This window comes from Coregonus lavaretus (genome assembly GCF_964263955.1).
Source record: "Coregonus lavaretus genome assembly, chromosome: 13".
Taxonomy (NCBI): domain Eukaryota; kingdom Metazoa; phylum Chordata; class Actinopteri; order Salmoniformes; family Salmonidae; genus Coregonus; species Coregonus lavaretus.
The window spans coordinates 45,465,379-45,480,704 of record NC_140000.1 but is presented as its reverse complement, the minus strand read 5'-3'; the positions used below and the strand labels follow the sequence as shown (position 1 = coordinate 45,480,704).

At 42.9% G+C, this 15,326-nt stretch overlaps 1 protein-coding gene across 1 annotated transcript in view; it reads right to left on the bottom strand.

The window, feature by feature from the left end:
• Positions 1–15,326, bottom strand: part of LOC311139853 (myosin-binding protein C, slow-type-like) — a gene marked incomplete at both ends in the record, with an annotated part of 35,196 nt that overhangs the window by 4,398 nt on the left and 15,472 nt on the right. The window contains 21 exons of the mRNA XM_084174830.1: positions 281–476; positions 578–666; positions 2,444–2,611; positions 2,764–2,898; positions 3,552–3,740; positions 3,822–4,086; positions 4,198–4,334; positions 4,427–4,533; positions 4,802–4,967; positions 5,095–5,261; positions 5,360–5,465; positions 5,632–5,756; positions 8,367–8,499; positions 8,693–8,856; positions 10,990–11,046; positions 11,841–11,889; positions 11,996–12,113; positions 12,216–12,364; positions 12,932–13,042; positions 14,011–14,052; positions 14,697–14,738. Coding sequence (XP_084030956.1) covers positions 281–476; positions 578–666; positions 2,444–2,611; positions 2,764–2,898; positions 3,552–3,740; positions 3,822–4,086; positions 4,198–4,334; positions 4,427–4,533; positions 4,802–4,967; positions 5,095–5,261; positions 5,360–5,465; positions 5,632–5,756; positions 8,367–8,499; positions 8,693–8,856; positions 10,990–11,046; positions 11,841–11,889; positions 11,996–12,113; positions 12,216–12,364; positions 12,932–13,042; positions 14,011–14,052; positions 14,697–14,738 — 2,715 coding nt within the window. The remainder of the gene's footprint in view (positions 1–280; positions 477–577; positions 667–2,443; positions 2,612–2,763; positions 2,899–3,551; positions 3,741–3,821; positions 4,087–4,197; positions 4,335–4,426; positions 4,534–4,801; positions 4,968–5,094; positions 5,262–5,359; positions 5,466–5,631; positions 5,757–8,366; positions 8,500–8,692; positions 8,857–10,989; positions 11,047–11,840; positions 11,890–11,995; positions 12,114–12,215; positions 12,365–12,931; positions 13,043–14,010; positions 14,053–14,696; positions 14,739–15,326) is intronic.

Genomic DNA, 15,326 nt, shown 5'->3' with positions numbered 1-15,326 from the left:
TAGTTATCATTAACATCAGTTTGGGTCTTATTGGCATGTGCTAGACATTAGCTGCTGTGAAAAAGTTGGAAGGGAATCAAGGACAAAACAAAGCAAAAAACATTCAACTCGATCAACTCTTTATTATGAGATCTTTCCTTATTATAGTATTTATTTTTCTACCTCCTGTTTGATTCAACCTGTAACATGACCGATACAAATGCTTAATTGATCTATGCCTAAGCAACTTTAACTATAAGTGAGATCAGGATATCCTTCCTGTCAGTGTCCCTGGACCCACCTACTATCTGGATGTCTACGATGGCTGTGTCCACGTGTTTCTCCACCTCCACCTTCATATCGTACTTCCCAGAGTGCTTCCTCTCTGCCTTGCGGATGAAGATGATGCTGTCACAGTCTGTGTTGCGGATAGTGACCTGCGTGGGGTCCACCGTCTGGCCCTCCTTCAGCCAGCTCACCTTTGGCCTGGGCTTGCCCTACATGTCACATATCGCATAGGATCATGAATCTAACTAAATATGATTTACTAAAGGGCTTCCAATGAAGGTAGTTGAACCATTTGCTGTTATTGCCTTACCATGAATGGAATAACGAGATTGACGGCTTCTCCGACTTTACGAACGTACGTCTGCTTCAAGTGACGGGGGATGCGGATCTTAGGTGGTTCTGGGAAGAGGACAGGTCAGATAAGTGGATGGAATGTGATTTCCGCTTTTTTTTTAAATACTGAAACTATGGGGGAAAAGTGTTTTTTTGTATCTACAGTGCCTTCGGAAAGTATTCAGACCCCTTTACTTTTTCTACATTATGTTACAGCCTCATTCTAAAATTGATTAAATAGTTTTTTTTCCCTCATCAATCTACCCACATACCCCATAATGACAAGGCAAAAACATGTTTTTAGATTTTTTGGACTAATTTATAAAAAATTAAAAAACTGAAATATCACATTTACATAAGTATTCAGACCCTTTACTCAGTACTTTGCTGAAGCACATTTTGCAGCGATTACAGCATGGAGTCTTCTTGGGCACATCTGTATTTGTAGAGTTTCTCCCATTCTTCTCTGCAGATCCTCTCAAGCTCTGTCAGGTTGGATGGGGAACGTTGCTGCACAGCTATTTTCAGGTCTCTCCAGAGATGTTAGATCGGGTTCAAGTCCGGGCTCTGGCTGGGCCACTCAAGGACATTCAGAGACTTGTCCCAAAGCAACTCCTGCATTGTCTTGGCTGTGTGCTTAGGGTCGTTGTCCTGTTGGAAGGTGAACCTTCGCCCCAGTCTGAGGTCCCGAGTGCTCTGGAGCAGGTTTTCATCAAGGATCTCTCCGTTCATCTTTGCCTCGATCCTGACTAGTCTCCCGGTCCCTGCCGCTGAAAAACATCCCCACAGCATGATGCTGCCACCACCATGCTTCACCGTAGGGATGGTGCCAGGTTTCCTCCAGACGTGACGCCTGGCATTCAGGCCAAAGAGTTCAATCTTGGTTTCATCAGACTCAAGAATCTTGTTTCTCATGGTCTGAGAGTCTTTAGGTGCCTTTTGGCAAACTCCAAGCGGGCTGTCATGTGCCTTTTACTGAGTAGTGGCTTCCGTCTGGCCACTCTACCATAAAGGCCGGATTGGTGGAGTGCTGCAGAGATGGGTGTCCATCTGGAAGGTTCTCTCATCTCCACAGAGGAACTCTAGAGCTCTGTCAGAGTGACCATCGGGTTCTTGGTAACCTCCCTGACCAAGGCCCTTCTCCCCCGATTGCTCAGTTTGGCCGGGCGGCCAGCTCTAGGAAGAGTCTTGGTGGTTCCAAACTTCTTCCATTTAAGAATGATGGAGGCCACTGTGTTCTTAGGGACCTTCAATGCTGCAGAACGTTTTTGGTACCCTTTCCCAGATCTGTGCCTCGACACAATCCTGTCTCGGAGCTCTATGGACAATTCCTTCAACCTCATGGCTTGGTTTTTGCTCTGACATGCACTGTCAAATGTGGGACCTTATATAGACAGGTGTGTGCCTTTCCAAATCATGTCCAATCAATTGAATTTACCACAGGTGGACTCCAATCAAGTTGTAGAAACAGCTCAAGGATGATCAATGGAAACAGGATGCACCTGAGCTCAATTTCGAGTCTCACAGCAAAGGGTCTGAATACTTATGTAAATAAGATATTTCTGTTTTTTTATTTTAATACATTCGTACTTTTTTCTAAAAACCTGTTTTCGCTTTGTCATTATGGGGTATTCTGTGTAGATTGCTGAGGATGTAACGTAACAAAATGTGGAATAAGTCAAGGGGTCTGAATACTTTCCGAAGGCACTGTAAATCTTTCATGAACACTTGTCCTTTGGACTTGTGTATCAAATGTCATGTTCCTAGCCCTGTTGCTTAAGCCTTGCTAATAAATAATAAATACAGACTTCAAAAAGAGAAGTGGAGAGTGGCTAGGACTCACCGATGACCTCTTTGACCAGGATAGAGTGCTGAAGTGTTCTGGGAGTGCTGGCGCCGGCGGCATTAATTGCCCTTACCCTTACCAGGATCTTAGCCTCTGGAGGGAGGCCAGTGATAGTGTACTTAGTCTTCTCTGTCAGCTCCTTATTGGTTACTCTCCAGTCATCAGCTGTGGAGAACATGTCCATACACTTAACATAGCAGGTAATACTTATTAACAGGGCCAGGAGTTTCTCCTGATCATGAAAAGTCAAGTGGGTTCTAGTTAAAAAATACAAAGTCTATTCGTTGACAGAGGCATGTCAATTGAATGTTTCTTACTTCCTTCGATGCAATACTCCACCAGGTAGCCGTCTAAGCCTGCAGCTCCGATGGTGTCTGGGGGACGCCACTTCATAGTCACCGTGGTGTCTGTGATATCATCCACCACCAGCATGGTGGGCTCACTGGTCACAGCTGAGGGCAATCAGTGTGAGAGTGTTACAAGGTTTGAACTTCACACAAACATGTCCTTGCTTGTACAGCATATGTTTTATGACTTGTCAAAAGTGGATCTACAGTACAGTATAATGCATACAATGTAGTATACCTAACAAACACCCCATGCCCATATGAGTGGGAAACCCCTCCAGCTGGCGCTGGCATGCCATCAATCTGTTCATCAGATCTCATTAGGGGGCGGCTCTTAACGTCTATTCTTACATTCTGCATCACGTTTAACTCCTATTGAACCCTGTGGGAGGCTGATCTCCTAAACCTATAAGCCCTAGATGATTTGGCAGCCATTATAAAGACATATTTAATATCTCCTAAAGCTCTGGCCACGTCCAGTGGAGGTCACAGGCAAAATGCGGAATGCTTGGAATAGTGGGGTGTCAGAGGAACAGCTGCAAAGGGGAAGGGCAGCCCACGCAATGGCCTGCACTATCGCACAGTATCACAGCACCGGCTCTTTCATTTTTCTCCCACTATCGTGGTATGATATAACCACAGGATAAACTGTATTGGCTTATATAACAGGATAATGCCTTTGTACTATAGGTGTCACCTCACTGGCTTTGTCACAAAGGTTTACATTGCCAAGCGAACAGTGGGTACTCAGAACTCACCCAGGGGCACAAAGGCTTTGGATGGCTCGCTGGGTTTGGACACGCCAATGGCATTCACAGCAAAGACGCGCACCTCGTACGGGACACCCTCAATCATCTTTTTAGGCTCAAATGTGGTCTCTTTGTTCAGGTCAAAGTTCAGCCTCATCCACCTGGAACTCTGCTTCTTCTTCCTTTCGATGAAGTAGCCTTTGGGGAAAAGCATCGTTCTACATCACACACACACCAGAATATCCAACTTGTTAGCATATATCCCCCAAACACACCTACCTAAGATGGGTGAGCCTCCGTCATAGATCGGGGGGTCCCATGTCATAGAGCACCAGTCTCCCCCCACTTCCGGGACTAGGGGAACTTCAGGAGGGTCTGGGATATCCACCACCTTGACTTTGACGCTAGCCGTTGCTTCCCCAGCCTCGTTCTGCAGGACTATCTTGTAGTTTCCTGTGTCTTCCTTCTCTGCGATGTCGATGGTGAGGCTGGTGTGGTCCGTGAAGGTTTCAGCTCGCACACGGTGGCCCGAGTCAAGGATTACCTACGATGGCAAATAGTAGATTGTGTTGTACCCATACATTCAGTATGTAGACTGTATTTCCAACAACAATTAAGCACAATGAAGCCTATTTTGACCCAGGTCAGCACTCACCCTCTCTCCCTTCATCCACACCACCCTGGGTGCTGGTTCTCCACTGATGGGGATTTCCACGCGAAGTTTATTTCCTGCCACAATGGTCACCGTGTTGTCAGGGAAGTTCAAGCTCTCCAGGTGCACCCTGGGAGGATCTGTAGGAACGGGACAAGGAAGAAAACAAGTAAGTGCTCTATAGTATTCCTATCAACCCTCGGATGGTTTTGTATCATTAAAATGACTGTACCAATGATATGAACTTTGGCACAGAGGCTCTGACTGTATCCCTCTGGCACAAAGGTATAATCCCCGGCATCGTGAATGGTGCTGTTCGCAATTTCTAATCGGTGGTTCCTGTCAAAACAAGAAAACAAGTGAATACTGTAGGCTTGCTCCTGAGAAGACAGCTTAACCAATATGAAAAAGACACTAGAGACAAGCAGGAGGACAGAGGGAAGGGCTAAGGCCCAGAGTTTTTCCTGCTCAGGTTACATGGGCCTAATGGTGAATCATGATTTGGGCCCAGAATCTTTCCTGTCCACATGACTTGACCAGGTATGAAACCCCCATGAACACAGGTATGGGGCTGAGGAGATGGGCGAGTGGGAGGGAGGTGACGTACTTGGCTCTTTGCAGGATGTTGATGCGGTCGTTGGACTGGATCAGCTGTCCGTTCCTGTACCAGCGACCTGGAACATTCCCAGGGAAGATCTCACAGTGCATCTTCAGGGGCTGGCCCAAAAGCACTGTCATGTCCTGCAGATCCTGAAAAATCTTCAGTGGCTTCACTGATAAACGGAAGAACGGCAAGCAATAAGAGGATAGAACAAAGTAAAAATAGTCATCAATATAGTTGATCTACAGTTTCTCAGTAAGAGAGGAAGTGTGAAGAAAAGAGAGAAGTGAAATACACACAGTCGACCTGGACTTTGGCCTCAGAGGTGCCCCCAGAGGCCATGACAGAGAAGGTTCCTGTGTCCTCCTTTGAGGCATCGTCAATGATCAGCCAGTGTTTCAGCCCCTCAGACTTGACACGGTAGCGTGACCGGGGCCCGGTCGGGACCTCCACGCCGTTCTTACACCTGAGGGGGAAGACAAAAGGTTATAGCCTCAGAGGCACTCACACACACACAGGGACACAAGGGAAAACACACACACACTAAGTTGGACATGGCCCTACCATTTTATTTGAGCTCCTTCTTCAGACACTTCACACTCCAACTCAATCCTCTCGTTCACTGTCGTTTTCACTGCCTCAATCTCTTTAGTAATCTTCACTGGTAACTCTGCAGAAAGGTAAGAGGAGCAGGCATCAATATAATTAGAAACAGTGGAGTGTGAAATTGTGGAGAGACCACATTCTGGTCACACTAATTACTCAGAGAGACATAAAAAGGAAGAGAGAAGGATGATGGAAGGATGATGGAAGGGTGATGGAATAGAGAGGGGTACCTTTGACAAACAGCTCTGTGGTACACTTCTCTTCTCCCGCGGCTACAGAATAGGCAGCGTCATCATTCAGGCAGCAGTTGTTGATGACCATGATCCGCTGTGTGCCCTTTTGCTCAAAGATAAACCTATGCAGCAAGTCCATCAATCAATAAAATCACTGTATATCCACATACTGTGACTATATGCACTTGGAGAGAAAGTTTTTATTTATTTCAAGACTTCATATCATCCACTGAGCTAAAGACAGTTGCCTTTGCTTACTTGTGTCTTCTAAAAGCAGAAATACGTATTATTTTATTATTTTTTATTTTATCATTTTAAGAATAAAAAGTTGTGCTAGTTTATTAATCAAAAACCTTTGTCATTGAAGTCTTAGTAATGTGCAGATATACAACCACATTTATTTACAGAGACCTGCCCCCATTCACAAACAAACACATCCCAACATGCATCAGCGTGGGTTGTCAGTGCACATCCAGGGGAACAGAGTAGACAGAGGGTTGGGGTCACGCCAGAGGTCAGAGATGTAGGACGGGTGGACTTACTTCCTTTGACTTAAGGTCAGCAGTGGAGCCGGAATGGAGCCAGAGGAGGAAGTGGTTATAGCAGAGAGAAGGGACGAGCACCATGACAGACAGACAGACAGATAGGACAGAAGGATAGAGGAGGGGACTGTAACAGCCAATAGTGTTACAACAAAATGAGAGAGAGAGAGAGATCTTTATAACAGGGAATTCTGGGAAATACACCACTGGAGACAAGGGACCAGAAAACTGAAATAACCTCCCAGATGGCTTTAACTTGGCTTGGCTTTGAACAACCTCTACTGAGAGTAGCCTGAGATTGACCCTTCACTTTTTATAATCTAAGGACAGACTTGCCATTTTGAGGGTACATAGAGGTCTCGTAACATCGATTAATACAGGTGTTAGATTTGTATAAACCTTGCTGTCTGTCTCTCCGACATTTGCAACATTGAATTTTAATATTGAAACAATCTCCAGCTGTCCCATTGTAATGAAAGTGTCGGGAGTCAGGACGAGACAGACAGGCAGGCAGCGTTTCTCAGCCAGTCGAAATCATGAATCAGCTGGCATCATTTTTATGCATATATAAAAAAAAAATTTTTTTGGAAAAAAGGTACAACGAAACGAAGCGCAGCTAGTTTGAAGTCTTTCCAGCTTCAGTTTTAAGTGATTGTGTTAGCTGTGTTGTTGGCTAGCTCCTCTGAACAACAGTATCCTGATGAGAGAGCACATTTTCTATGCCAGGTGAAATCGCCTCATTAGCTCAGTGTTATGGATGTGTCCGAATAAATGTCACTAGAAAACAGCTTAAACAAATGCAAATGCAGCTACTGTTGTTATTCTGGCTGTACTGTTTGACGTGACTGTAAATTAGCCGTAATTGACTAGCTAGCAAGCAAGGGATAAGAACGTTGCCAGCCAGTATGGCAATGGAACATTTAAAACGAACGACTGGGTTGCGTCCATAGATACAGAACAAAAAGACTGAACGACTGGGTCGCGTCTCTGGCAACCGAACCAATAGAACGAACGACCAGCCGGCTTGGGTAGCAACCCTAGAAATAGTATGAATGCATTCATCTAAATAATGTTTTTAATGAAAATATGTCAATCATTATTTGAATATGTTTTACCCGTTGTATAAAAGTGATAATGCCCTCGAAGCCGGTGTTTGGAGGATATATTGACACGGTTTGCCGGCCGTTGACTTTGTCTCAGGCCTAACAACACCCGTGGCAATACATCCTCCAAACACTGGCTACTCGGGCATTATCACTTAATTATACAAATTATTTCCAGAGAGAGCTAAGAAAATAACAAAAGTCACTTTTCGTTATACATTCCCATTAACGATGTGGTAAGATCAATACACTTAAACTACGCCATATTATATTTATGGTACACTAACATTGGTGGGGTACACAGCTATCAAAATAATAGACCATCCATTGAATGTTACAAAGCCAGAGTCAGTTAAAGACCTGTGAAGAAGGTACTGCCATTTCCCTGTACAGAGAAGGACCTGTAGTTAATAGCAAAGGACCATTATTTAAAAACATCAAACAGTACATTTCCACTCAAATGTAGCTCAGGGCCACGCACTGCCCTGCAAACACATAACGTTCTTGATGCGCTGGTGAGATGCATGTGGCATCTTATTAACACCACATTAGTGTTGAGAGAACGTTATTTGTTCACTGGGCATCAGTTGGCAATGGTTTACAGTGCAGAGATCTGGGCTGTGGCTGTGTGTGTCTGGGCACAATGGGAGCTCTGTATGGGTGTAAAGGGGATGTAGGGTCAGCGTTGTCCCTGGTTTACAAGGGATGAGGCAGTAGAGGAAAACCCCTGTTCATAACAGGGTCACACAGGGCTATGTGTGTGTGTCATTATGTGAAAGCAATTATTGGTGTAAAACAATGTGTATTTTGATGCGCACGTGTGGGTGTATGCGTCCTTGCTTGCTTGTGTACACCGCGAGACCATCAGAAACACTAGCATGTGAACCATTGCTTTTCAACGCTGAGAGACGTGACAAGGAACAGATAAAAACTACAAGTACCAGGGGACTGGCAATGAGGACTAAACCACGAATGAAACACATTTCATGAGGAACTCCCAAAAATGCCTTTCATTTGTGAAAAGACGAAATAGAGAAAAACATATAGAAGACTAACACATTAAGAAAGAAGAAAAAGCTTGACATACTTTGGAGTTGGACGGATCTCCTGGCCGTTCTTGTACCATTTCAGCTCTACTGTGGGGTCTGCAAGGTCCACCACTAATCGGATCTTCCCTCCTTTGTCCACCTGGTATGCTGGATCCAACTTCTTGGCAAAAGCTTTGCAAAAAATACAACATTCCATGACAATGGTTACACATCCTATAAAAAACCACTGAAACGTGTGCCTTTCCCCTAAAAAAAATCACAGATTAGCTGATTATGAGCTAAACAATCTAAATCCATAGTGCATCTGTGCAGCATAATCCCAACAGTGATACACAGTCGCATGGACAAACACTCAATTCAGCACCTTCACTCTTCTTCTCCTCTTTCTTGGTCTTCTTCAGCCTCTTGAGCAGACCCCGCAGGTCTGTTATGCCGTACTCAAAGGCGATCTTCTCGTACTGGTCTGGCCTGGCCGACTTCAGGATCTCCCACACGTCCACTTCGGGGGTCTCCTCCTGCTTGGGCTCCCTGGGGCAGGACACGAGGGTAGGGTGTGAGGGCTGGGGCCACGCGATGGGCTATCGCGACGTGTCCTGAGGAACTGCTCCCTATGGGGGGTATTGGGTGGGGAAATGGGATAGGGTACTAGAAAAGGGACGGTGACTGTGGTGAAGGAAGACTACTCTCTGTTGCATCTACTGTAGATAGGAACTACCTACTAAATGAGTTTAAGAGTGTTTCCCCTCATCTGTTCTACTGATCTGCTTTGTTTCTATAGTCATTTCTCTTCTTCTCTCTCCCTCTCTCTCGCTCTCTCTCTCCTTTTATCAGACACACTTTCTCTCACTCCCTTCTCTCTCTCCCCACTGAGTTCCTCAGGACATGTCACACAAAGGGATGGGCGTGTTCTGAAGCACTGTACCTGTCCTCTGACATCATCTCTGGATGAGGCGTTAGAGGGGAGAGGGGGTGGCTAGTCTATTATATGTATTATATCATATAGGAAGGGTTTTACTGCTGAGGCAAGTAGAGGGATCAGATTATTACAAGGGAGTTGAATATGTTTCAGGTAGGGGTTTTGACCAGGGTCGAGTTCTTTTAGTCTGGAAATTGTTACTTGCCTTTAGGGTGAGATTTTGCAGGAGAAACTAAATTAAAGTTAGGATTTTATCAGTGCTGTATTAATGAATATCAAAGAAGGTCATAAACTGATCAATGCTATTAGGCTACTTTTGTTCCTTGGGGGTGGGATAAACATGACACCTCAATAGAATGAAACAATTTGGGAAAAAACTACTGAGCTAGGTTCTGCATGCAGGAATATGGGGAGCTCTTACTCCGAGATTTGCTGCTGATAAAGACTGTCTACATTCTTTCTCTTTCTATTCACATTGCCCATCCCTTTGCCTTGTGTCTCAGTGTGTTCACTCATCACCACTTCAGAGACGCTCTGACCGTGTTAGAGATGGAAGGCTAGGCGTCCATAGGGGATGTTAGATCTGTGAGATCCAGGTTAATAAGCATGTTGCCCTGGGCGTGAGTAGATACATTAGGCAGCTAAATAAAGATCATTCAATCAGTCCGTTCTTTCATGGACATTTTCCCAAATGTCGGAAAGCTTTGGAGGTAAAAAAGCATGACATTATTATTTCATTCTTATGCATCTCTCTTCTTGTTTATTTTCAGGCAATTACTGTGTAGACTGAAATAAACATTGTGATATGTGCCTTGTATTTCTAAGTTGAAATAAAATGACAATGTAGCGATAACACTATTTCACAGCATCATTCATAAAATGGTCCACTAGCAGATCATTAATAATCCGAAATGGGAGTCATTTTGCCTCATAAACACAGTATTATTGAACTCTACTGTTGATCAAAAAAGTGGTCATCCCAAACAGCAGAGATACTTTATGACGCAAAGTCCATTTCCATCCTTACTGATTGTTAATGGAGCATTTGAGAATGTCGGCTGTAAATGAAGTGTTACCGTGCTACAGTAGGCCAACACTCTTGCTTGTTCCAGATCCTAGAGCTACATTCCATGCTGGGGACGCTACAGGATTATAGTACTTACCCCGCAGTAAGGTCTAATCGTTTAATTACCTAGGGTATTCTCTCTACTAACCTTTGGTTTCTGAATATGTAGGGAAGAAGAAGAGACAAGCCCAAATAAATGTGTAATTTTACCTCAGTGAAGTGTCACGGTCTGCCTAGGTCTATTGTACTCATGGCAGTACATTGAAAAAACATGCTGTTGTTTGAACCAAGAAAAAAAATGTAGATTTGTATTTACAAATGAAAAAAGAAACTCAAAAGTTATCAATATGTGAGAGTAGATAGTGTACTAAATAGTAACGTTGTATGTGATTCACTGTAGCACCTGATATTAATGAAATGATGTACTCTTACAGTACGTGGTACTTCACCTATGTACTAACTAATATACTGCACTCTTTAATATATTATACTATATTGTAATGCACATATATACCATGTGTTAAAATAAGAAACCAATTTGGAAGAGTAAAAGAGTCAATGGAGGTTGCTGGGGCAAACTAAAATAAAGAGAAAAGAGGTAAACACCCAAAACAAGGGCATAGTAAAAAATAAAAATGAAAATAAGACTGTCCCCTTGAGGACCGACAGTGACTCTCACCTATGTTTAAGAAGACCACTAAAGTCAAGATCCCCTGCATCCTCGTGTCCTTCACTGCTGTTGTTAACAAGAAGAGATTAATGGAGATTTAATCAGAGTAGAAACAGTAACAGGCAACTAGATAAACAATGCTAAAAGAACAACGCAAAGCAGCGGCTACTGACTTCAATCAAATGCATTAGGTCCAGACTAACACATGATTGGTGGCTTACACAAAAACCCTTTCGGTTCATTTCCAATTAAATGCTTCTAACGAACTGGTTTGTGTAAGGAGTATCGAGAGCGATCCCAGCCAGCATATGACAACATTTCCACAATGTTTCTGCTGTGTTGCAGGAGCATCACTGAGCAGCTACGTTGGGATAATGCTATGGGTCTGGGATGTTTTGCGTTGCTTTCTGACACATTGTTGGGAGGGAGTTTCAAATGCAAGCATTGGCCTTTGAGCTGTTGAACACGTTGATTGGTAATTACCTTAATAAAGGTTAATCACATCCGATTTCATGGCCATTATGTTTCAAACACTATGTTCTCATGTTGGTTTGTGATAAGTGCCATGGTTTTCCTACTGAGCCACAATGTATCCCACGTATCTGATACTCAAATGTACATTTTCAAGTTTATTTGCCATGTGTAATGAATCTTGCTCGAAACCAGTGAAGTTTTTGTTTAATGTTATTATTGTCATATTTATCATTATGAGAAAAAAGGATATTCATAAGTCAAACGCTAAATCTAAACGCTAACTGTGAAAAATATCACTCTGTTGTTGACTGAAAACGTGGCTAGTCTACTAACTGGCTGTTTAAAAAAATCTAAATAATGTGGTCAGACTGTGTTGCTCTCATTACCTTCTTTTGAAAGCTGATCGAATATCAACACTCTGTGACTGTTCCAGTTCTGAAAGACAATAATGCAAAACAATAACACAGTATATTATATTATTATTGCTTGTGTTTCAGTGTGTGTTCTTTGCTGTATGACAGACTCAAACAGTGCAACAAACCTTTCACTTCCAGGTCAAAGGAGCAGCTGTCAAATTTGTCCTTGTAGGTGACCTCACACCTGTAGTTTCCAGCATAGTTGTCTTTGGCCTTGATGATATGCATCTCAAATGTGTGAATCTGCGGGGCGATACATAGGAATCGGATGGACAGCTAGGGGATCAATGTGTGTGTGTGTGTGTGTGTTAACATACATAGAGCCATACATGGGAGGGTGTCTACCTTGGTGCGTCGGTCAAAGGTTTCTTTAAGTTGTAAGTGCTTTCCAGTCTTGCTGGCCAGGTCCATCCATTTCCCTTTGAACCACTTGATGGTGGGTTTACGGAGCAGGTCTTTGGCCTCCACCTTGGCAACAAAGGAGATGTCTCCACCTGGTGAACATGTAAAACACAGCATGTCCATGTTGGGAATAGCCTTTGAGGTGGATAGATGTCCTACACATGGTTACCAGAGGTCCCTTCTCTTGGAGAGAATAAATACAATAGTGAGAGAGAGAGAGAGAGAGAGAGAGAGAGAGAGAGAGAGAGAGAGAGAGAGAGAGAGAGAGAGAGAGAGAGAGAGAGAGAGAGAGAGAGAGAGAGAGAGAGAGAGAGAGAGAGAGAGAGAGAGAGAGAGAGAGAGAGAGAGAGAGAGAGAGAGAGGCAGAGAGGCAGAGAGGCAGAGAGGCAGAGAAAGAGAGGCAGAGAAAGCGAGAGAGCGCAAGAGAGAGAGAGAGAGAGAGAGAGAGAGAGAGAGAGAGAGAGAGCGCGAGAGAGAGAGACAGGCAGAGAGAGAAAGAGAGAGGCTATCTTTCATCTTAAACAGGGGTGAGAGTCAAATCTAAAAGACCTTGACCAGTACAAATCTAATACATGTAAGGGTTTTAAAATGTCTCTACGAGTATATCATCTCTGGTTTACAGCAGCTGTGAGAGGAGAGCTCACTCAGCAGGTACTCACCCACAGTGATGGATCCACCCTGGGGACTTTCTATGAGCAGGCTGGACAGCGGTGGGGTGTCTATGGGCTTGTCAAGGTCCTCTGGAGCCTGTCCCTCTCCTAGAGACCACACTGGTCGATCAGGAGAGACGGACACACACCATCACACAAAAACGCAACACCAACAGACCAACACACACTCCTCGCATACTGTACTCAAGGGATTCAACAATCCGTCAGCACACTTCTCTGAATTCATCTGAAAGTTATATACTTCCCAAGGTAGATAGACAGACAGAAATACATTCACACTGTTCCTCAGCTGTTCGTGGCAGCTGCAACATGGAAAGCATAACATTGTGCAACATGGAAAGCATAAGAACATGGAACATAGAACAAATACCTGTACTGGAAAAAGCGCTACGGGTTTTTAATGAATACCATTTCGGAGTGGACTCCTTTGCTGTGTGCAAAAGTATATCGATTGATACGTTCTTCATTTTCTAGATGATCCGGTCTTCTTTGAGATCTCAAAAGACTAAGTGGACTAGGACTCATGTCAGCAGTCGCCATGCTCCACATGTGTTGAAACTGCTATAGACAGACCTACGTAGGGAGTCCCTTTAGCCCAAACCCTCGCTACCTACTGCAAAAGACCCAGCTACACTACCCCAGTTTATTTCATCCCTGACTCAAAAGACTAACACTCAACTAGGGCACTTAAATAATTGAATTTACTTCTTCCTTATGTGAAATGTCATTCATTTTCCCATGATGTTTGAAAAAGATGAAAATGTCCAAAAGTCCTATAGCGTCCTACAAGCATTGGAGAGGAACGAAGGAGTTGAACTATGACATTTTAGAAAACCAGTATTTTTCATGGAGCACAACATAGTCCAAATAAAACAGAGCTTTTAAAGTATGCCAAGCCAGGTTCCATTGGACCAGCTATGCAGGGAAAATGAAAAGAGCTAGCTAAGAGACTAACACTTTTTGTGGGTGGGCTTGATCCATAGAGAATACTGCTATTCTGGAGCTCTGCTATTGAAAACTTCACATCTGATAGGATGGTTATTATGGCTTTTGTTACATAGTATTACCTGAGTCTTTTCTCCCCATGGCTGACACATGGACGCTATCATCTAAACAAAGACAGAGAGAAATTTACAGCATATTATAAGAAATAGTACTGTAAAGTCCACGGAAGCAAGCACACACAAACATACAGGACCAGCAAGCAATACAAGACATCTAACAGTAAGCAAGCTGAGCCCTGAGGAATTCTGACATAAATGATGCAAGCTGCTAATCAAAAGCCGTAACTATGTACATTGTTGTGTATTGCTAGGTTTCACCAGGGAGGATAATCAGTATTGAATCTTCTTTGATGCCTTTGTATTTCTTAAAATACAGTTTTATACTAAATGTATCATTGCATTATGATCAGAGTTCCAAATGTGTTCACATAAATATGTATAACATTTATGTGCCAAACAAAAAATTGCAGAAAAGGAGACCCTTAAAATCCTTAAATTCGTATAATTCCTTTTTCATAAAAATATATAAAATCTTGTCAATTATGGTGTTAATGCAATATATTTCACCGTTAACAATCTCATATCTTAAGGTTGGAAAAATAACTAACTTTTAAAAAATCACACAAAACACCTTCTAGAAATAAACATGTCTCCAAACATGTTTCCTACATCCAGGCAGTTGTAACATTCTGATCAAAATGACCAGTTTGGTCAGAGCTATAGTTGTATGATTAACAGAGAGATCTTACTAGGCATCTCAATAGAGAGTTTCTTGAGTGTATTGGCATCCTCTGTGAAAGAAAGCACAGTATTATTGGTATTAATTTGTGTTTTTAACTAGTCAATTTATTTGACTCTGGTGAGGAATATTGCTATTGACCCTTTGTGATGATTGACAAAAAGAAGTATGACAAATTGTCCTTATGGCCTTGTAATCGGAAAAAGTATGACATGAAACTTCCAATTACTCTTACCAACAATTTCCAATGAATTAAATATGAATACATATAAGACAATTCAAGATAAGAGAACCGGGATGGTATCAACATAGTTGAGGTCTAGGACAAACCAAAACAATACATGTATAATATCATCATATATACATAACATATAATATACATACAGTATACATTATGAGCATATGTGGTATGTGTGTATATACTGTGCCTTCAGAAAGTATTCACACCCCTTGACTTATTCCACATTTTGTCATGTTACAGCCTGAATTCAAAATGGATTAAATTGGTTTTTACCCTCTCACCCATCACACAATACCCCTTAATGAAAAAGTGAAAACATTCAATGTCGTCTTGGTAAGCAAGTCCAGCGTATGTTTGGCCTTGTGTTTTAGGTTATTGTCCTGCTGAAAGGTGCATTTG